The sequence below is a fragment of the Oreochromis aureus genome, linkage group 14, assembly GCF_013358895.1.
Source record: "Oreochromis aureus strain Israel breed Guangdong linkage group 14, ZZ_aureus, whole genome shotgun sequence".
NCBI classification, from domain to species: domain Eukaryota; kingdom Metazoa; phylum Chordata; class Actinopteri; order Cichliformes; family Cichlidae; genus Oreochromis; species Oreochromis aureus.
Window position 1 is genome coordinate 14925050 of NC_052955.1, and position 22986 is coordinate 14948035.

The 22986-nt window shown below is 41.2% G+C and overlaps 1 protein-coding gene across 1 annotated transcript; it reads right to left on the minus strand.

The window, feature by feature from the left end:
* Positions 1-10036: 10036 nt before the first annotated feature.
* LOC116334870 (extracellular calcium-sensing receptor-like) lies at positions 10037-14343 on the minus strand. Its single transcript, XM_031758410.2, has 9 exons — positions 14195-14343; positions 13585-13879; positions 13339-13425; positions 12841-13110; positions 12442-12648; positions 12071-12337; positions 11499-11726; positions 11287-11410; positions 10037-11199 (listed from the first exon to the last, which is right to left on the minus strand). The coding sequence occupies exons 1-9, from the start codon at positions 14302-14304 to the stop codon at positions 10289-10291; spliced, it is 2499 nt and encodes an 832-aa protein (XP_031614270.1). The 5' UTR covers positions 14305-14343; the 3' UTR covers positions 10037-10288.
* Positions 14344-22986: the final 8643 nt, after the last annotated feature.

The following is a 22986-nucleotide window of genomic DNA, read 5'->3' on the forward strand; positions in this document are numbered from 1 at the left end:
CTGTCCCTGTAACTGACATGAGAGGGAAAACTGAGAAGAGGATATGACCGAGGAAAAGTAGAAAGACATCAAAACAAGCAAGAGCAAATTGATTCTCAAAGTTGAGCACATGACAGCTTTCTGAATTACTGATCCCAGTCATTAGGTTTTATTTTTATGTCATTCTCTTTTATTGAGATTTTGTGTTGTTTAATCTTGCACACCACCCATTAAGGAAGAAGGGTGAGTATGGGTGGGGCCTAAAAGACTTGTCATTTGAGAAATTTTGTTTTTCTATCCAGTAACTTAATTATTTACTACTGTGAGTTAATTAGTTATCAGCAAAAATCAGTGAAGAGTAACATTTTTGTGTTTTGTTTATTTATTTTTTTGTTTATAAGTGTCATAAAGGAAGAATGAAGACCAACTCACATAAAATGTTATTTAATTTATACCAAGGTTTGTAACAATCCTTATTGTGTTATAGCACCACTGGGGGGGTCAGCCATTACATGCTGCTTGTGTGTCTGTTCTGAGAGAGACCTCACCATTGTAACGGGCTGGCACGGGCGCCTACCCATCCCCACACATGTATGTAGAGCCGTGGAGACCTGGCTTGTATGGTCTTATGTTGCTGATATCAAATAAAGGTCTGTTGTTCGATTTAACTGACTGGCCTCGAGTTATCCAGCTAATCTCCGCACCACATGCCCCCTGGACCTGCTAGCCGCTTCTTCCTCAGCAGACTGCTGTTACAAACTGGCGCCTGAACAGGGACTGTTACAGGTTCATGTTCAAAAAGGCCATATTAAAAGCTTCCACTCTAAAATTGAGTTGAAACAGAAAATAAAACAATTGAGGGTGTCAAAAAACCCAGCGCATGCAGGAAGCTGACTGCAAAGGGCAAGAGGAGACTGGAAAAGTTACTGGAAGGGGAAGAGTGTCCTGAGGGCAAAGCAGAATTGAGGGACAGTCCAAGGGATGACCAAGTTCAGGGGCACAGCCTGTAGGCAGAACTGGGCAAAGAAACCTCTCTGGAAGTCGAGCAGTTGTTCATTAGTGGAAATGAAAGCCCATCTGAAGCCAAACCAAATGCACTCAGTCAGCCAAGGTGGTGATTTAGGCAAAGACTGGCAACAACAAGGCAGGGCACATGGTTACAGATGAAGTGACAGAGGACTAGCAATCAGAGTGAACCCTTCTGGTGTCTCATTTTTACGCTGAGGAAGCAAGACTCTCTCCAAGTGGCCAGTGGAGAGAGCAGTGTTTCTCGAGTCAAGGCAGTAGAAAGGTTGAGTAAAAGGCATCAATATGATGTCAGGTGGCTCACATTCTGGAGCTGGAAAGGATGTGGGGATGTGAGACTGCAGCACCAAACCACATATTGTGGACTGCTGTATTTCAATATATTCTCGGGCCAGCTCAGGCACAGAAACCAAAGCTATGAGGACAAGCTTAGACAAAGAAAGCCCAGTTTAAGCAGGAGTCAGAACATACACAAGAAATTGTTTTGATGAGCTGGCAGCAGGGAAAATCAGGACTGGCACAGGGGTAAGCTAATCATCACAGAGTAAAACAGTTGTCTATGAAGTCTCCTGTAGTTTTACTACCGTTCGTTTTGATGTGTTGTGTACAGGGTGGGCCATTTATATGGATACACCGTGATAAAATGGGAATGGTTGGTGATATTAAAGTCCTGTTTGTGGCACATTAGTATATGTGAGGGGGCAAACTCCTCAAGATGGGTGGTGACCATGGTGGCCATTTAGAAGTCGGCCATCTTGGATACAACTTTTGTTTTTTCAATAGGAAGAGGGCCATGTGACACATCAAACTTATTGGTAATGTCACAAGAAAAACAATGGTGTGTTTGGTTTCAACGTAACTTTATTCTTTCATGAGTTATTTACAAGTTTCTGACCACTTATAAAATGTGTTCAATGTGCTGCCCATTGTGTTGGATTGTCAATGCAACCCTCTTCTCCCACTCTTCACACACTGATAGCAACACCGCAGGAGAAATGCCAGCACAGGCATCCAGTATCCGTAGTTTCAGGTGCTGCACATCTCATATCTTAGACAATTGCCTTCAGATGACCCCAAAGATAAAAGTCTAAGGGGGTCAGATCGGGAGACCTTGGGGGCCATTCAACTGGCCCACGACGACCAATCCACTTTCCAGGAAACTGTTCATCTAGGAATGCTCGGACCTGGCACCCATAATGTGGTGGTGCACCATCTTGCTGGAAAAACTCAGGGAACGTGCCAGCTTCAGTGCATAAAGAGGGAAACACATCATCATGTAGCAATTTCAAATATCCAGTGGCCTTGAGGTTTCCATTGATGAAGAATGGACCCACTATCATTGTACCCCATATACCACACCAAACCATCACTTTTGTTGTTCCAACAGTCTTGGAGGGATCCATCCAGTGTGGGTTAGTGTCAGACCAATAGCGGTGGTTTTGTTTGTTAACTTCACCATCCACACATAAAAGTTTGCCTCATCACTGAACAAAATCTTCTGCGTGAACTGAGGGTCCTGTTCCAATTTTTGTTTTGCCCATTCTGCAAATTCTCTCACCGATCTGGGTCATCCTCGTTGAGATGCTGCAGTAGCTGGAGTTTGTAAGGGTGCCATTTGTGAGTAGCTAATATCTGCCGAAGGGATGTTTGACTAATGCCACTCTCTAGTGACATGCGGTGAGTGCTACGCTGTGGGCTCTTGCTGAATGAAGCTAGGACAGCCACTGATGTTTCTTCATTAGTGACAGTTTTCTTGCTCCACATTTTGGCAAATCCAACACTGAACCAGTTTCACGAAACGTAGCAAGCAGTTTGCTAACTGTAGCATGGGAGATGGGTGGTCTCGTAGGGTCTCTTGCATTGAAATCTGCTGCAATGGCCCGGTTACTGCGTTCACCAGATATCAACACAATTTCAATCCACTCCTCACGTGTTAACCTCTTCGACATGTCAATGGCTGTGAACAAAGAGAAACTTGTAAATAACTCATGAAAGAATAAAGTTACGTTGAAACCAAGCACACCATTGTTTTTCTTGTGACATTACCAATAAGTTTGATGTGTCATATGGCCCTCTTCCTATTGAAAAAACAAAAGTTGTATCCAAGATGGCCAACTTCTAAATGGCCACCATGGTCACCACCCATCTTGAGGAGTTTGCCCCTCTCACATATACTAATGTGCCACAAACAGGACTTTAATATCACCAACCATTCCCATTTTATCACGGTGTATCCATATAAATGGCCCACCCTGTATATACACATTTGACTTAAGAAACATGAAACTCGTGAAACAGTTCCTGGAATAGCCAGCACTCGAGTACTGAAATTATGTAACTGTCCTCTGACATAGAGCACCATCCAATTTTTGTCAGAAGCAAAGACTGGGCGCAACAGTTTCAGCATAGAAAATAAGACCCTCCCTTTTCCCAGCCACCTTCTCTAGCTCATCTGTGGGGATACTGAAACCTGGTACTGATACTGATTACCATCCCCACATTCAAGCATGGCTTTGTGTGTGTGTGTGTTTTGGGGTTGTTTTTCTGATAATTAGGATGTAGTCCGTGGGCACATCTGTTGACTCTAGAGGGTTAAAGTCATGAAGCGTCTTAGCCACTCTCCAGACCTAAGTTCTAGAGAAAATGTGGAGAAAGTTGAAACCTCTGAACCTAAAGGATTTAGAGAATTCCTATAAAGATGAGTGGGAGAAATTTCCTCAAATGTCCTTGTGTTTTCTGTATTTTTGGTTCATAAAAATGAAAAAATATTCATTGCTTTGGGACGGGCGAAACTTGACTGACTGGACTCTTCACACAATCTCTAAAGGAGAGCCCAGGACACCCTGTAGTTTGGAAGGACCCAAAACATTTAGTATTGCCAGTGAAACTATATATTTATACTGTTTATTTGCTGTCCTGTCAGCTTTTCAGCTGCCACACACACACTGCCCAGCTCCCTGTCCTGGCATCACTGAAATAAGAAGAGCATTATTAGCATTTTGGGTTCAGCTTCCCTATCAGTCTGGTGGGCACTGCCCCTTGAGCCCAGACAACAAACATGCCACACACTCATTTCCACCACTTGTATCTGCAATCTCATTCTTTTGCTTAATACCCAGATCATCATGAACATAGGTAAGGGTAACAGCATAGATTGATTGGAAGAATTGACAATTTTGCTATGTCGGCCTGGTGCCTGCCAAGCTGACAGCACCTGGGTTAAAAACAGTGAATCAGGGATAGCTGGTGAAGGACCTGAATTATCTGTCTCTGTTAGTTGAACCACCAAATAACCATGCTTATTCTGAACTCACCAGTGTTTCCTTTGTTCATTTAGATATTGGTCATGTTAATTTGAAACAGAATTAATTTGAATTACATCACTGTCAAGTTGACAATTGTAGTTTGAACACCACAGATGTTTTGGGGCATGTAGGCCCTGAACCAGTCTCTGACGGATAGAGCTTAATTGAGCCTGTATATTTAGTATCTGAGTACACCATGACCCGTCCTACGGATTCAGTAGGTGTTATGTGTCCAAATCCATTTGTCAACAGATCTGTCAAGGACAGTGATGTTATGAATGTTTTCTGTGTGTCCGAGACTGTTTCTACTGAGACTGAAACCACTCATAGAATTAAAAGTGGTTCAACCCAACCCAAAATTCCAACCCACAATCGTCAGTCAAATAAATGGCGATAGTCACCTGCGTGAATATATTGCCTTTTTGTTGGGCGGAGCAATGTAATCATGCACGGACTGACTTGCGCATTTAGAATTTATATACGTTTTGTGTGGAGGGAATATTTTACCTTCTTTTCTTGTTTGTTTCAGTATTAATACAGCTACTTTTTGGATTATTAATTCATTTATTTATTGATTTGAGATGCGCCAAATCACACAACAGACTTAACTTTCCATCTGAGATTTTAGTTTTATGTTCACTGGAAGACACATTTTGATTTTTAACTTACTTTTTGTTTTATTTTGTACTTGCTGTTTGGTCAAGAGTGTAAGACAGATAAACACTGAAGCGGCCTGTAAACACGGTTATAGTGGAAAAAAGAAGCCAGTTTCTCTTTGTTTCCCTCTATACCATTGTGTTTTTTAAAAATTTAAATACAATGTTTTTGTTTTTTTCTGAACATAGGCTACTGTCTTTCTTTTTTTCTGTTATGAGTTTGAGTAAATGAATCGCTGCATTTGCACTCTGAGGAGGGTGCATTTGTTCACAGCTGGAAGAGGGTGCCGTTAAAACAGCACTATCATTTTTTTCCATAACTGCTTCTCTTTGCTTCCACCAACATTATTAGCAAATTTACTCATGGGAAAATAAATCGCTCTTGTAAAAACGATGGGTGAAAGACTCAGCCAATTGTCAATAGTCAATATATTTGTCCAATTGCCCAACCTTATTGTCTTCCTAAAGAAGTGGTTTGAAAAATTCCTCAACCACTTGTCATTGTCAGCTAACAATAAATAGGTATTTTAAATGTAGTAAATATTTAGTAATCTATATTAGTAATAATAATTAGTGCTGTCAATAGAAAAAAATTAACTAATTAATCTCACAATTTTCTGTAATTAGTCGCAATTAATCTGAATTACTTGATCAATAGTCTGGTTGCAATTACATTTTTTCAACTTTACATTTAAGCTTGTAACTGACATTTATACAATATAATGAAGTAAATGCAGAGTAAACACAAAGAATGTATGCTTAAATTCAAAGAGAATTTGAATAGTTTTCTTCAATCTTTTAACTATCTCTCCTGTATTTCTCTTCTGTGAAATACAACTTTTTAAAAAACCCATATACTAATAGGTAAGTATACACTAATATATAATATATATTAGTGCTGTCAAAATTTTTTTAATGAGATTCATCACAGGGTTACTGTGGATTAATTTTGATTAATCACAATTAAATACCATTCATTTTTATTCTATATTAATAGCGTTTCATTTTGCATGAGCAAACAGACTCGAGAAAAAATGTAAAATATACGCACTTAACATGTTTATTGAACATCTTGAACATTCATGTTAACAAAAAACTCTGTAAACATTTATCCACTCTGTCTCTGTCACTCTTGGGGAGGCACTTTAAAGCTATGTAAAGCACGCGTTCTTAACGATATTAATAGGTCTGCAGTTTCTTGCAATCCACTTGGCAATTGCGTCAGTCAATATCCGAGGTAGACTTACTGAGTCCCCGATGCTCCGTGAGTGGTTTGTCGCAAGCTGGGTGACACGTTAGCCAAAGTGCTGGCAGCCTCCCCGACTAACGTATGCTTTGCGTCAATGTGATATTTTAAGCTGGAGGTGCTTCGGTGAAAACAAAATTCCTTTATGCACAATGTGCATAATCAGGGTGCACATAAGTGGTCTGCAGGTGCGCATTTGCTGTCAAAATAAAACACGCGCACCAGATAAGAAGTTGCAACCGCGTTTGCGTACATATAAAAGGCACTGTTTTTGTCCGCTGAGTGGGATTTTCACGGCATATTCTGCACCACATCTCTGTGCTTTCATCATTTGTTTGAAGCCAGCTCACCTCCTGCAACCACTTTTCTGAGAATACGCGCTTCTTTTGCGGTTCAGACTCCTTCTGACATTTCTTTGGAGGTGGAGGAACACCAAAGTAATTGCTTAAAGGAGCTTGCTTCTTCGACATCTTTAAGAGTTCTAAACAAATGTCTGTCCTCCTCCAGAAGATCTTATGTATGCAAACGCGCGTTGCAACTTCTTATCTGATGCGCCTGTTTTATTTTGACTGCAAATGCGCAACTGCGGACCACTTATGTGCACCCCTGTGCATAATACTTTATGTCGGTCAGCTGTTCCGTCTTTTTATTTTTTTTAATACTCAAATTTCCCATCAAGAGGGCCAATGTGCGTTTATCACCTTCCATATTGAGTTGATTGGTTCAGCTGAGACAGACAGCCAAATGGTAAGTTTTAATTTGATCTAGTTTATTTTGTTAAATTGGTGAAGAGTAGAGGAAGATGTTTTTGTTTGTGTATGTATTGGGTGTGTGGGTGGCAAGTGTCTCTCCACTGCTACACAATAATTTAAATATGCCAATATAGTATTACATGAATGTATTAGAAGTGATTTATGATTTAAATGATTCAACAAATACTTCTTAATTATTTTGATTGCACATATTTTATTTGAAGTTTCCAGCTGATTTTGTAGTCTACAAAAAATCTGGTATGCTCTCTATCTCTACTTATGTTATCATCACATTTACATCCATGTCTGTCCAAGAATTTCAAATTATCGTAATTTTTTTTTAAAAATACAGTGATAATTGGTTTTATTAAACAATCATTCTACCGTATGTTTCGCACCATAAGGCACACTTAAAATCCGTTAATTTTCTAAAAAATCGACAGTACGCCTTATAATCCGGTGCGCCTTATGTATGAATTCTGGTTGTGCTTACTGACTTCGAACCAATTTTATGTGGTACAAGGCGCTCAAAGATCTGTCAAAAAATGTTTAGTACGCTTTGGTAAGCTACGAAGCCGCAACACTTGATGGATTGCAGCAGCATTAATGCTACCATAGTCAGGATCCTCGCAAAGTAATCTGGGTCCAAAATTCAGTCCGCTTCAAGTTCCAAAGTCAAACGAACACTGTGGCATCACTGAGATTTTAAAACTGTCTACAGTGGTCCCTCGCTATAATGCTGTTCACCTTTCGGGGCCTTGCTCTTTCACAGATTTTTTTTTTGTGCAATTTTGCATGCTTTTTTTTGGGGGGGGGACTGCACATTGTGTTCTGTGTCCTGAGTCGCTGTAGACCATTGTCAATCAATCTCGTGCCGTGGTCCAGTACAGTACAGAATGCATTCAGCTTGTCAAATTTACATAAATCTTCGATCCATCATTGTGACTCCGAAATGCTTTACTGTATGTTTGTACGTTTTCACCCCAACAAACACAACACTATCGATGAAACGTTTTGCACCATCAAAAGCAACCGCTGGTGCCTTTGGTTTCATTCTATAATACTGGATTTATTTTTCTACGAAGGTTTGAACTTTGAGAGTGTTTAAACAAGAGAGAAAAGTGTGAAAATGTTCATGCCTGTCTGAGAAAATTGTATAAAGTGTGTAGTGAGGGGTTTTACAGGTTTAAAACATCTACAATAATTATAAAAAAATTAAGTTGGCTGCTTCGCGGATTTCACCTATCGCAGGTTATTTTTAGAATGTAACTAAACGAGGGAACACTGTAAATTCTTTCATCTTTGATCAGCGTCTCTGCTTTACCGGGTGTAACAATTAAGTTTAACATCTAGGCATCCATGAAAACAGAATTTATTAAATTTAACAGAGTTAGAAGTTAGCAGGAAGTTAGCTCGCTAGTTTCCACCTAAACATGATATACCATGTTCTGACTGAGAGATTTCTGAAAAATTTAAAACGTACAGCTCTGCTATCACTTCCAACATGAATGGAGTCAGAAAACTAAACAACAGTGACTTTGTAGGTTTACTGAAGTTGGACTAGCTGGTATATAATGATGTGCTATGTGATCGCTAGCGACACAGCTATGTTAGCATAACATAAACACAGTGAAGCTGGAGGATGAATGCTAACTTTTTTCCAGTCAATTAAAGTTAATGTGAGGGTTCCCGATGGTTAGGGAAAAACGCAATCGCATGGCAGGATGCTGTAAACTTCAGTCAGGAGAACAACTGAGATAATCCATCCACAATACGAGGTTAGTCATTAATATACTGCAACAACATAGGAATAGAGCAGCTGCGAGAAAATTCAACATTAATGAATCAGTGGTACAGAAGTGGAGGAAGCACGAAGAATGAGTTGAGTTAAACTTGACTTATCTGACTGCTTTGTTTTGCTTAATGTGGCTTATAATCCGGTGCGCCTTATGTATGAAAACAGACCCGTTTATTGACAGTGTGCCTTATCGTCCAAAAAATACGGTAGTCATTTTTTTTGGGGTCCTCCAAAAGGTGCTGTATATTTTCCCCATGACATAAAATGTATCATCCACAAATAAAACAAACTGTAATATATCTAAAGCTCTACATCATTCTATTCAAGATGAAGTTTCGGACCCAATATTGACCCCTTTGGGACTCCACAACCAATGCTCAAATAGTTTGATTAACGTTATCTTCACAAGTTACTGCCTGTTGGTCAAATCACTCTTCGCCTTTGTAATTGCATGCATTTCCAATTCATCAAATATTACCTGGTCAATTGTGTCAAAAGCTTTCCTCAAGTTGATAAAAATTCAGACTGTGTACTTTCTTTGATCAATACAATTTTTTTTGTCACAGATCTGGATATGAATTAAAATTTGCCTCAATCCTAGCCAGAGACTTTTGAGTTATCATCTCCTGCTCCTTTGGTGTGCTGTGTGTGCTGGTCTCTAGCAATATACATAAAATGCAACTAGCTGAAAGACAATGTCAACTGTATTCAAGATGATACCAATAGTATGACTTCCACAAACTGGAGCCCGTGCGTATGTATTTTAATTGAATTAATTCGAAGTTCATGAATGTTCAGAAAGCAGACATTTGTTGGAAGATGTAACTGAACACTAATCAATGTACTTTTATGGGAACAATATTGTTTTTTTCCCTATTAAATAAAGTAAAAAATCAGTACCTTTAAATTGAGGTTAAATTTCAATACTAGGCGTCATGGAGTCAATACTACTTACATGCAAAGTATGTAAGTTCCAGTATGATTATTTTGTACTTCAACTACATGTTGAAAAAAAATGAAAGCAGAATGAATCAGTTTCTTCTTACTCAAAGCCTTCTTTCCCCTTCCTTGATTTATCCCTTGAAAGGAGCCAGTTGAGGTGGTTCGGGCATCTGACAAGGATGCCTCCTGGGCGCCTCCTGGGTGAGGTGTTCCGGGCATGTCCCACTGGGAGGAGGCCCCGGGGCAGACCCAGGACGCGCTGGAGAGATTATGTCTCTCGGCTGGCCTGGGAACGCCTTGGTGTTCCCCCGGATAAGCTGGAGGAGGTGGCTGGGGAGAGGGAGGTATGGGCTTCTCTGCTTAGGCTGCTGCCCCCGCGACCCGGCTTCGGATAAAGCGGATGAAGATGGATGGATGGATGGATGGAATGAATCACCATAATTGTACATTTGCAGTCATGTGACATCAGCACAGAGATTTAAAAAGAACATTATCTTATTTAAATGTATCATTTTTATTTATTTGTTTTTCTATCTATATGAAAAAGACATAATTACTTCTTCTTTCTATTGAAATAGACTTTTTTATGAGTCAATGCCACGACCCATTATAGCTTTCTTTGTGTTCATCTCTGGTCTCAACAGGATTATGTAACATTTCGGCCCAAACAGTGTAATCAAGAGTCCAAAACTTGAGGCCAAGATGGCAAATACCTCCACTGCATCTGCAAGTTTACCTGGTGAGCTGATATAAGCAGGAACAAAGGCCACCCACACAGCACAGAAGATCAGCATGCTGAATGTGATGAGCTTGGCCTCATTAAAACTATCAGGGAGATTCCTTACCAGGAATGCAATTAGAAAACTGAGGACAGCCAGCACACCAATATAGCCCAATAACACTGCAAAACCAACAGTGGACCCAACTGCACACTCATAAATGATCTTATCGTTGTGGTATTGGGTGTTCTTATGTGGAGTTGGAGAGGAAGAGACAAGCCAGGTAGTGCAGATGGCTGCCTGAATAGATGTAAGAAACAGAACTGTTCCTCTCTGTTGCATTGAACCAAACCACTTCAGACTGGCTCCCCCTCCTGGCTTGGAGGCTTTGAACACAGCCAGAACAACCATGGTTTTTACCAGGATGCATGAGACACAAAGCACAAAGCTGATCCCAAATGCTGCATGCCTGAGTTGGCATGTCCACAGCCTGGGTCGTCCAATGAACAACAGTGAACACAGGAAACACAACTTGAGTGACAACAATAGCTGGAAACTAAGTTCTGAATTGTTGGCACGCACTATGGGTGTTCTGCGATGGTAGATAAAGATCCCCAGAACAACAGCACATACAAATGTGCCCAGTAATGAGGTTGCTGTCAAACAAATACCCAGAGGCTCATGGTAGGAGAGGAACTCTGTCTTCTTTGGAACACAGTAGTCACGCTCGGGGTTTGACCAAAAATCCTCTGGACAACTGGTACACTCCAAGGAGTCTGATACAAAAGGGAACATTGGTGAAATGCATATCATTTTTCATAATAATGAAGTTAAATATGTCATGCAGAAAGAATAAAACGTACTGCTCTTGTTAGTGATTTTTCCTTCAGAGCAAGGGATGCAGTCAAAGCAGCATTTGGGTTCCCCCTTCCTTCTCACCATGTGGGTACCAGGAGGACAGCTCTCAGTACATACTGATCGAGGTGGCTACATGAAAAAATTACATGTTACCTCTTACAATGTTATTTTACTTTTGTCACATGTACAGTATAATTCTACAAAAACTATATATAACCTTTTTGGATTCAAAATTCCAGAATATTTTGTCTTCATCAAGTATGAGCTCTTCACCTTTGAAAGCTGACCTCTTAACCTCACCCACATTCTGAACTTTAGTGCTTCCATCAGGGAGCCACATCCAGTTCATCACATCGTAAATTGGTAATGCATCGCCATTCTCATCAAATGACACCTGATCACCAAATGAAGTGGTGAAGTTCACCCTTTCCAAGTGATAAACAAGCTGTTGCAAAGGGATGTATATGAAATTCATTAGTTTTGTGTGGAACTGCTACTTAATAATCAAATAAGATCTATTATACTTGGTTATATGAACTCATTACATTCTGACTCCAAATCAAACAAGTCACTTCACTAAAAATCTTGTGTATTTATATATGTTAATGGTCGCATTGATCTAAAGACATTAAACATTACTTTCATTCCTGAGTACAGAAAATTCATTTAGCTATTTTCAGCAGTTTTTCTCATGGCATTGTATTGAATCCTGCAGTGTAAATTCTGTTCTGAAAGTATTTATAGAGTAAAAGAATTAGGTCATCGGTGGAGTGTAAACTGATATCACACCTGCCATGGTTCCAGTGTGTGTAATGTTGCACAGCTGTCCCCACTGAAAGATCCTTTTCCTGGCTTGCACTGAAGCATATCATCAAGGGAATACGCCAGAGCATAAACAGCTTTGTACACATTGTACTCAGGCCGCAGATTGGAAACGTCCAAGAACTCAGTGTCCACATTTTCAAGATTTTCCTGTCCAGTGCATATTGTACCTCCACCTTCCACCCAGCCTGCTGGAGGTGGTGCAAATCTGCACTGAAATGTGAATTCCCAAAACTGAGTAATCTGAAATATATTTAAAACAGTTTGTCACAAATAACGTAAATATATCATGAAAATATATAATTCTTGCAAGTACACACAGTAAAGGGTTCCCTCACCATACTTCTTCCGTAGCTAGTGCTGTGGTGTAGATTGGGACGTACTTGTAACAGGAATTCCCTCAGCCCTCGTATTTCTCCTCGACGAATTGCAATACCCAGTGTACCACCCAGGTATGGCATAAGTTGAGGTGTTTGTAGCACAGCAGCTGCTGTCCAGGCTTCACTGGCCATCCACTGCAACCCTGTTAAATTGTTTGCCACTACCTGTGATTTGTATTACAACAAATTTATAAAGTGAAATTGTAAGTTGCAGATATTTTAGTGGCATTACAATGACAGTAAAGTAATTGCTTATCTCCTAGACTAGCTTTAGATGATTATTTATCTGTACTTGTTCAAAGATATTATACATGATTTTTGTAACTTGTAAAAACAAAATTGTTTTAAAATCCAAACCTCTTCCATAAGATTGATCATATGACTCTCATGCGCAAAGACAATGACCACATGAGCTGTGGATTTTTTAATCACATCCACTATCCTCCTTAATTCATCTGTGTCTTTGTCCCAGGGCAAAACTTCAACATAGGCCAGGCAACCTTCACCTGACAGACTCAGCTCAGATTGAAAGGCTCTGGCTGCGTGAAGTCCATAATCATCATCACTGATAAGCAGACCTGCCCAAGTCCAGCCAAAATGTTTTAGGATGTGAATAATAGCACGTACCTAAGTGAATATAGATTAAATTCATTTACTCATTTCAGTATTTGGTCATCACCATTGACAGCAATTTAGCTATGTTCTCTATACAAGAACAAAACAGAATATAGCTGTATATACATAAAATATTATTTTAATATGTTTATGTCATTATGTATTGTGTTTTTAAATGGGAATTTTGTTCTTGAAAATCCCTTTAGTCTTTCTATTTAAATTTTTCTGATATATTTTCACCTGGAAAGCATCACTTGGGATTGTCCGAAAGAAGGATGGATACTTTTGACGGTCACTCAGGCAGGAACATGTGGCAAAATAACTCACCTGCGAAAGATACAGACTGAATATTTTAGAACTACTAAAAGCCTTGGTTTTCTTTAGCTTTGTCAGTTGTTATTGCAGTGTGTTTTTACAAGAGATATTAAATTTGCAATAAATTCTAAATAATAGAAGAACTATTACATAGATGAGTAGAAAACTTACCATTGGCACTCTGTACAAACCTAAGACAGTGGAGATAGCAATAGAACGTGTAGAGGAAGAATCACCAACAATCCCTATGACCAGAGGATTTCCAGCACATTTATTATCTAATATAATTTTCTCCTCTTGACCACTGGCTAATGACAGTGCTGCACGGAATCCAATTCCAAGTTCAAGGCAGTTATCATAAAGAGTATATCCCAGAGTCACATTAGGTAGCAGCTTGGAGTTTCTGTTGATTTCATCAATAGCAAACGCCATGGTTTGTGCCTGCCTAAATCCTAAGACATCAAAACTAACAAACAGGAAAGATTACTATTAAAAAATGTAGCAAACTACTTTATATTTTTGCAATATGTTTTCCAAGTATAGATTCTGTAAATACTGACTAAATAACTTAATAGAATTAATTATAGTAATATTTAATGAAAAAAATAAAGAAAGAATATGAACTACTCAAGATATGTGCATCTTTTAACATTAGTATTTTTTAAGTGTAATTTAGAGATATAAATTACATTACTCATATTTCCCTTGCATTGATTTCACTGTTTGTTTGTTTTTTGTTCTTTTTTTTTTTTTGTTCCCCAGATATACATCCCAGACTTACCCATGGCAAATAGGCTGCTGTGGCTGTGAGGTAAAAGACAGGTCCTGAATGCTTGAAAAAAAGTGGACTTGAAACAGTCCTCCCAAAATCACATCTGCAGTCTTGTGCATCCCATTCAAATGAAAGTGTCCAAGTAACTGACAGGAAGACGGTAACAGAGAAGAACATGAAGCAGAAGAAAAGGAATACACCAAAATAAGTAAGAAAAAATTAGTTAGCAAATATGACCACATGACAGCTTTCTGATTCCTGAGCCTAGTGATTAGGTTTTATTGCTTTGCTATTCCTTTTTATTTGCATGCAGTGTTGGTAATTCTTTCACACCACCCATCAGGGAAATTGAAGGATTAGGGGCAGGGCCTAAAATTCATTTCAGTTGAGATTGCTTTTGTATGGCAGTCTTAGGCAATACTGTAAAAAAATTAGGTCTCAAAAGAACTGAGCTTACTTTTTGGATGGTGTTACAATCAAGTTTTACATTTATCATCTGCTATAAAGGCCCAATGAATATTCTTGTAGTTCCACCACCATGCAAGATGTACATTGAGAAAGCATATATAATTCATGTACAACAAGTTTCATTGTGAAAGTCTCATCAAGGTCTTCTTATTAATTCAATTATATTCAATTCAGTTCAATTTAATTCAGTTTTATTTATGTAGCACCAAATCATAACAGTGATCTCAAGGTGCTTTATATTGTAAGGTAAAGACCTTATAATAAGACAAAGGAAACAGTAAAAACTCCAGCAATCATATGACCCCGTATAACCAAGTGCTTTGGTGACATTGGGAAGGAAAAACTACCTTTTAACATGAAAATGCCTCCAGCAGAACCAGGCTCGGGGAAGGGCAGCCATCTGCTATGACTGGTTGGGGCTGGGGGAGGAAGATTGGACAAAGACACACTGTGGAAGAGAGCTAGGGAGCTAATAACAACTAATAATTAAAAGCAGAGAACTGCATAAACACATAGCAAATAAAAAAAGATGACTGAAGAAGAAGCACTCAGTTCATCCTTGGAATCCCCCAGCAGCCTACACTTATTGCAGCATAACTAAGGGGGCATTCAGGATCTTCTGGTCCAGCTCTAACTATATGCTTTATCAAAAGCATAGGCTCATTTCATAGGCTGGGGGTACAGCTGAGCCTGTCTAGCCTTCAGATTTGAGACGTAACAAAGTACAAATACTTAGTTACTGTACTTAGTACGATTTTCAGGTATTTGTATGTGGCGGAGGTGTGGTCTCTGGCTGAGCGTGAGCAAGGAAGGTAAGTGTGGCATGGAAATATGCATGACTGCATGAAACAAGAGGAAAACAAGGTAAATATAACCCCAAAACAAGGAATTACTGTGAGGTCAGTTACCACCATAAGGTACCTGACAAACTGGCAAAGAACTGGTGGGGATGCTGATCTTAAATACACCTGCTGATTATCAGTGACGAGGAACAGATGGTCGAGGCAGTTGTGGTCTCTGAGCTCCGCCCCAGAGGGGCGAACACCGCAGGTCCAGGCCAGAGTGGAAAATCCTAAACACGCACTCAGATCATAACAATCTGTATATGTTAGGGTGACCATATTTTGATTTCCAAAAAAGAGGACACTTAGCTCAGTCATGAAGAACTTGCTTAAAGAAACATATTAAACATATTTAAACGATGCCTTCTCTGTGCGGTTAATGAATTATGAAATAAAATAAGTCATATAGGCTTTTACAAGTCAACAAGTGCAAAAAAAAAAATAACTTAAAAACCTCTGGAATTAAATAATGGTACAGAAATAATGCCTCATCTGCATAAGAAAAATTACCAGTACTGGGTCGGTATGAGGGCTGGACTGGGACAAAAAATTGGCCCGGGCATTTTGACTAGAGACCGGCCCACCAGATATTATAGGAAAAGCCATAAAGCCTTTGAATGAAAACAAATGCTGTTGTGACAGTGATGTACACTGTCTTGTTGGTATATGTATGATTTCTATACATGTTACATCAGATGAAAACTTTGGTTGTAAGATTCAGATAATTATTTATTAAAAGCTAGACATTTTAAATGAGAATAAGAAAGAAAAGTATTTCTTTGTGCCCCCCTTTCCCTGTTAATGCCCTACCTGGCCCCCTGGCAAAACTTTGCTAGACCCGCCCCTGCACAGTTACCAGCTGTCAGCTACATAGAAAAGGATCCTGGTGTTATTTGTCTCTCAGAAACAGTTCATAAATTCCCTTCAACTCATCCATGTCACCTAAAAGGTAAACCTGTTTCTCCATCACCGGTTCAGCTCTGATGATTCAGTAAGAACATCTGGTTCCAAACCGATATCACTATCAGTAACATCATAGCACCCACCCAGCTGTATAGAAACTCCGTCGTGCTAGCTAGTACGCAGTACGAGTTATTGTAACTGACTGTAAAAAGTCAGCACAACGAAAATATGCCCCGGTATGCCTGATGGCCAGTCCAGCTATGGTCGGTACAAGGGAAATTTATAGTTATAGTTTTCCTATAGGGAAAACTATAGGAAAACCCGGGCCTTTTTTATCAATCTCGAAAATCCCCCCGGACGCCCCGGAAAGAACGTGAAAAGTTCTTTCCGGGGCCATATACTTGGTCACCCTAGTATATGTGACATTATGTTTTTTCATATTGTGCAAACTTGCTGTAACTCAAACTGAGGTAGACTGAATGCTATTTAATGGCTGCATGAAAATACTTAATAAAAGGATAAACTGGTTAGTTTGCTGTACCTTGATGGGTTTAAAATAAAGAACAGTGTGTGACTGGCACACAGTGGCTGTGGTTCATGGTGTTAGGTTACATCAAGTGTAGCAGAGACTATAATGATTTTTAGCCGAAGATGCTTAGATTCCAACTTCATACCAGCTTTGTACCATCTAGACAGCATAAACCAGGGGTGTTTTAGATGTGTCCTTGATCCAACACAGTTGATTTAAATGGCTAAATGACCTCCTCAACATGTCTTGAAAAAGTCTAAAGTTTGTACCCCATCACTGATATAATTTATCATCATGTTAATATAGGACAAGGTTCAGTTAGCTTTGCACAGAAATAGAAACCTCCAAAAAGCTAATATTTACTTTCTTACTTTGAGTACATTTCAATGCCTGTAGTTTTTTACTTTTACTTAAGTTAAGAAGTTGAATCAGTACTTCAGCTTTAGAATAGAATGTCTGTAGTTTTGCAAACTCTGCCAGCCTCCTGCGGACTTCATGCTGCCACCACCGCCATCTGCCATGGACTACCCTGTCTGCTCTGTCTCCGCCAGAGACAGCCATTTGGTCCTGCCTCATCCCAGCCAGAGGCCTTAGGTTTCAGGTTTCATGTTCTCACATGTCACGTTCTGTGTACCTAGTGTTTAGTGTTTAGGTTTTCCCAGTTTAGTTTTTGTTAGTTTAATCTTAGTCTCTCTTTATTTCGTATGTTGTGCAGTCGAAAATAAAAGTCTTGCTTTACGGTCCAGTTCCATCTCCATTGTCTGCATGTGGGTCCACTCTTTCTGCACTCCACCTGGTCTGCTGCCCCAGACCTGACATTTAGTTTATAATTCTTAAATCTTAATCCTTAAATCCTTAGTTATTTTTACATGCATGTCTGGCTAACTTATATCATGAAAGATAAAGATTCCTTTATTGTAGCTGTACTTGGGCATTGTACATTGAAATTGGAGCAGACGTAATGTTTCAGCAGAGCTTATGTTTTAGCAGATTAGTATACACACTGTAACGATGGTTAAAGGTTATTTTACTGTGTTAGGCTGGCTATCTCTGTGCACTGTTGTTATTTTGTTAAAGATACATGTTTGGTTGTGCTGCAGGAAGAAGTGAGTTAGTGTGTGCGGGAAGGGGAGGGGGGTGCTTGTTGCTGTTGTCCAGAGCTGGAGGGAGTGGGTTGTACCAGAAGACTCTCCCCGGGGTTAACGGCCTGTTTGCCTGTACTTATTTAATAAACTGATAAACTGAGGTCAAAACCGTCTGGTGTTTGAGTGCATATGGGAACATTACACTGGTGTCAGAAGTGAAGACAAAACAAAAAACCTGACACCTGGAGCTGTTGCTGGCGACACTGATCGACACAAGACCCGAGGATGTTGCCAGACAAGATTAAGAAAGAGATTCAGGAGAGGGAGCTTCGTCTGCGCTCACCTGCCCATAGAGTGAGGGAAACTGCGCTGTGGCTGTCGGCTGAGGCTGGATTTTCTCCAGGTTTGACTAGACTCTTTTCTATTGATTAAACTTTTTGCGCCATGACCATGGTTTCAGCGGGACAGAGTTGTCATCGCATGGCATGCCATCACATGATGTAAACAAACATGGTGGCACCCAGCAAGCTGCGGCGAACATAAAAAACGCAGGGCGCCATGGGAAGTGTTTATTGCACATTTTGAACTGTTAGCTGTTGCAACAGGCTGGTCTGAGGAACATAAGGCTCTCCATTTGGCTTTGTGCCTGTGTGAGGATGCAGCTGCATGCCTGCTGCTGCTGAGTGAGGAGGAAAGGAGAGACTATACTGCTCTTGTTGGGGCACTTCAGAGACGTTTCGGCCAGTATAATCAGCTGGTGCTGCTGAGGTCAGAGTTCCACAACAGGCACAGATTGTCTAGGGAGCCCCTTCGTATTTTGGCCTATGATGTTGAGTGTCTTTGCAGGAGGGCATATGACAACATGCCACCTTCAGTGCAGGTGGAGTTAGCTCGGGATCAGTTCCTGCAGGCCCTCAGCCCTAAAGAGCTCTGTATTCAAACTCAGCTTGCTCGACCGGCCACATTCAGCGCAGCCCTGGAGTTAGCGTTGGAGAGGGAGATGCTTTCAGGATCCTTTGGGGGAGCTGATGACACACACGTAGTGAAAGCTATGTCAGCACCTGTGGAGCAGATGGAGAGGCCAGCGGGCCTGTGCAGTATGGTCCAGACAGCTTCTCTGCAGTCGCCTTCCCCTCGGGCTGGTCCACGCCGCCAATTGCAGAGCTGCTGGGGATGTGGACAAGTCAGACACCTCATCAGGCATTGTCCCAAGCTTGCAGCAGTGCAGGGAAACGCCCAAGGGCCCATGTAGGTAGGTGGGAGCACAAAGGCCAGAGAGACCGACACCCCCACACCACCTCCTTTACCACCCAGTGCAGTCGTTGCTGTGGGCTGGACCCAGGCTGGTGCCTTTTGCCATGTTCCGGTGACGATTGCAGGGGTGTCCTGTATGGCCCTCCTGGACACAGGGTCCAATGCAGCACTGGTCTTACCTGATATCATTGCAACTGGAGCTGCTGTGCAGCCAACTAATGTGCGACTTAGAACTGTGACTGGTGACCTGGCCCCAATTAGAGGGAGAGGGATGTTCCAGTTTAAGGTGGGAGACCTCGGTGTACCTTATGCTGCCTGCGTGGCTGACGTGCAGTACGCTAAATCCTTGGACTGGACCGAACCATCGGTGGTATACTGGACCTGGGCAAAGGCTTTCTAATACTCCCTGAAGGGAAGAGGGTGCAGCTCATTCCTCCCCTGGTCTGCCCGGCATCTGCTGCAGCGATCCCAGGATTGATGAGTATAGTGATTTAGTAGCCAGATGCTCCTGGTTCTTCACTCTGGACCTGCGAAGTGGCTACTGGCAGGAGCCACTGTCCCCTGAGTCCAGACCGAAGACAGCCTTGTGTACCAACAGGGGACTATGGCAGTTAAAAGTCCTGACCTTTGGTCTTTGCCACGCCCCTGCCACCTTCGAGAGGCTTATGGACAGTGTGCTGGCTGGTGTCCCACGGCAACAGTGTCTGGTCCACCTGGATGACCTTCTGGTACATGGGAGCTCCTTTGATTCTGCTCTGGATGCCCTGAGACAAGTGATGGAGAGAGTGACAGCTGCAGGCCTGAAGCTGGCCTTGCACAAAGGGCCACAGGACCAGTCCCGGGCTCAGCTTCAACAGCAGCCAGCAAGAGCTCCAATGGAGCGAGTAGCTGTGGACGTCATGGGCTCATTTCCTTGTACAGACAGAGGGAACTGTTATGTCCTCGTGGCCATGGACTGGGATCACATGTGATCCCAGGCCAGGAGGCAGAGACTGTCACTGATGCATTAGTGGATGGATTAGTAGGATGTTGAGCTATTTTGGAACAGCAGAGACCCTTCACAGCGATCAGGGGCGTAACTTTGAGTCCAAGGTATTTGCTGCCATGTGCGAACAGAATTCGGGATTAAGAAGACCCGCACCACCCCATCCACCCCAGTGCAATGGACTGGTGGAGAGGTTTAACAGGACTCTGGCGCAGCTAGCTATCCTTACCTCAGAACACCAACAGGACTAGGACTACCATCTTCCCCTTATTCTCATGGCCCACAGGTTGGTAGTCCAAGACTCCACCCAATGCACGCCTGCCCTGCTTATGTCCGTGAATCTTTTGGTACCGGGCCACGAGAGTTGAGGCTCGTACCGGCCCGCACAGCAAAAATAAATAACTTACATTATTTCCGTTTTATTTATTATTCTACTCTGAACAGTGTTTTATTTTGAAAATGACTGAATTCTCTCAGTTACTTCTGTCTATGACACTCTTGAGGCATGTCAAGATACATTAAAGTTAATATTAAACCCACAAGCTAGCAAAATGAGTAAAAAACAGACGTCTTTGGAAGGTTTTTTTGCAAAGGAAAAAAGGCCCAGTGAGGAGACAGAAGAAGAGTCTATGACAGCCACTAAAAAACAGAAAGCTGCATTTAACAGACAATACCAAAAGACCTACCTGAAATATGGATTTATCGCAACAGGTGATTCCCACGCGCCAAGCCCGCTCTGCATAATATGCAGCGACCGGCCTTCCAGTGAGGCAATGAAGCCTTCAAAACTGCTTCGTCATGTGGAGTCCAAGCACCCGACATTAAAAAAGAAGCTTGTGGAGTATTTTGAAAGAAAAAAGTGGGAACAACAGGGACAAACAATTACTGAGGGCCTCCACAACAGCAAATGCAAGTGCACTGAAAGCATCGTACTTGGTGGCTAACCGTATTGCTAAGGCTAAAAAGTCATTCAATATTGGTGAAGAATTGATCCTTCCTGCCACCATTTTCTGTGAACTTTTTGGAGAGGTGGCGGCTGAAAAGATAGCACAGGTGCCTCTATCGGCTAGCACCATCACTCGTCACATTGAGGAAATAGCAGAGGACATGGGGACACAGTTGTTGGAGAGAATTAATACATCACCCTTGTACGCTTTGCAGGTTGATGAGTCTACAGATGTGGACAATAAGGCAATACTACTTGTTTATGTGCGATACCTTTATCAGGAGGATGTGCATGAGTATATTTTGTGTGTGCTATCGTTGACAACCAAAACCACAGCTGCAGAACTATTCAGGTCGCTGGATGATTATGTATCAGGAAAACTTAAATGGTCTTTTTGTGTCGACATATGCACAGACGGAGCTGCTGCCATGACCGGATCACTGTCTGGTTTAACTACTCGGATTACTCCCACTCCTTTTCAGGTACATTTTGTTGTTTGTTTTTGTTTTTGTGCACTTTATGTTCAACTTTATTGTTGTGCCTGAAATGAACAAATTTAAAAAAAAAAAAAAAAAAAAAAAAAAGGAGGTTGCACCTAAATGTGAATATACACATTGTGTCATTCACAGAGAAATGCTGGCTAGTTGAAAAATGCCACCAGAACTTAACAACGTATTGAATGATGTTGTTGGAGTTATTAACCACATCAAAGCACACGTTAACTCACACCTGTTCGAGCAACTTTGTGAGGAGATGAATGCGGCGCACAGGTTCCTTCTCTTACACACAGAATTAAGGTGGTTATCCCGAGGGAGATAGCTGGCCAGAGTTTTGGGATTTTGAACAGCCGCTGCAGAGTTTTTTCTCAGAAAAGTAGTTACCGCTGGCAGCACATTTCAGTGACAAGGAGTGGTTCGCAAAACTTGCTTACTTGTGCGACGTATTCAGCCTACTAAATGAACTCAATCTGTCCCTTTAGGGGAAAATGAGAACTGTCTTCAAGTTTGCAGATAAGGCAGCTGAATTTAAAGCCAAACTGGACTTGGGCATAATTGACATGTTTCAAACATTGGCAAGATTTTAGGAAGAGACTCAGCCTGAGCACTCATTCTCCCAGCTAGTGCGCGATCACCTGTCTTTGCTTTTAAAAGGGTTCAAACGCTACTTCCCAATCACAAAAGACCCACGAACTGACAAAGAATGGATCCACAACCCCTTTGTCAATAAACTGGGTGAATCCAGCATCTCTTTGCAAGAAGAAGATCAACTGTTGGAAATCTGTTGGCCTTAAAAGTATGTTCGAGACATCAACTTTGCCAGTATTCTGGATAAAAATCATGGCAGAATACCCAGTGAACAAAGTGGCAGATTGCCACAACAGAACTAAAAACCCTGTTGCCATTTCCAACATCATATCTGTGTGAAGTGGGGTTTTCTGCAGTTACAGCTATGAAAACAAAATTGAGAAGCAGACTCAGCATACCCATTACGCCCAAGTGGGATCATCTCGTTGCAGAGAAACAAGCACAGGGCTCTAACTGATTGAGTATTATAGTGAGTTATATATTTTCTTGTACTTTTAAATTTGTTTTGTAGTTGTGTGTCTTATTTTGAAAGAAATATTTACGTGTTACCATAGCGAACAAAGAGCATTAAGGAGCAGAGAGGAGGATTGTCAAGTGTGGTAAAGGGGACTCAGGCACTAGTGGTGGGCGGATCGATCCAAATATCGATAGTATCGATCCCAAGTCAGGATCGGTATCGGATCGATACTAGCCTGGTTAGATCG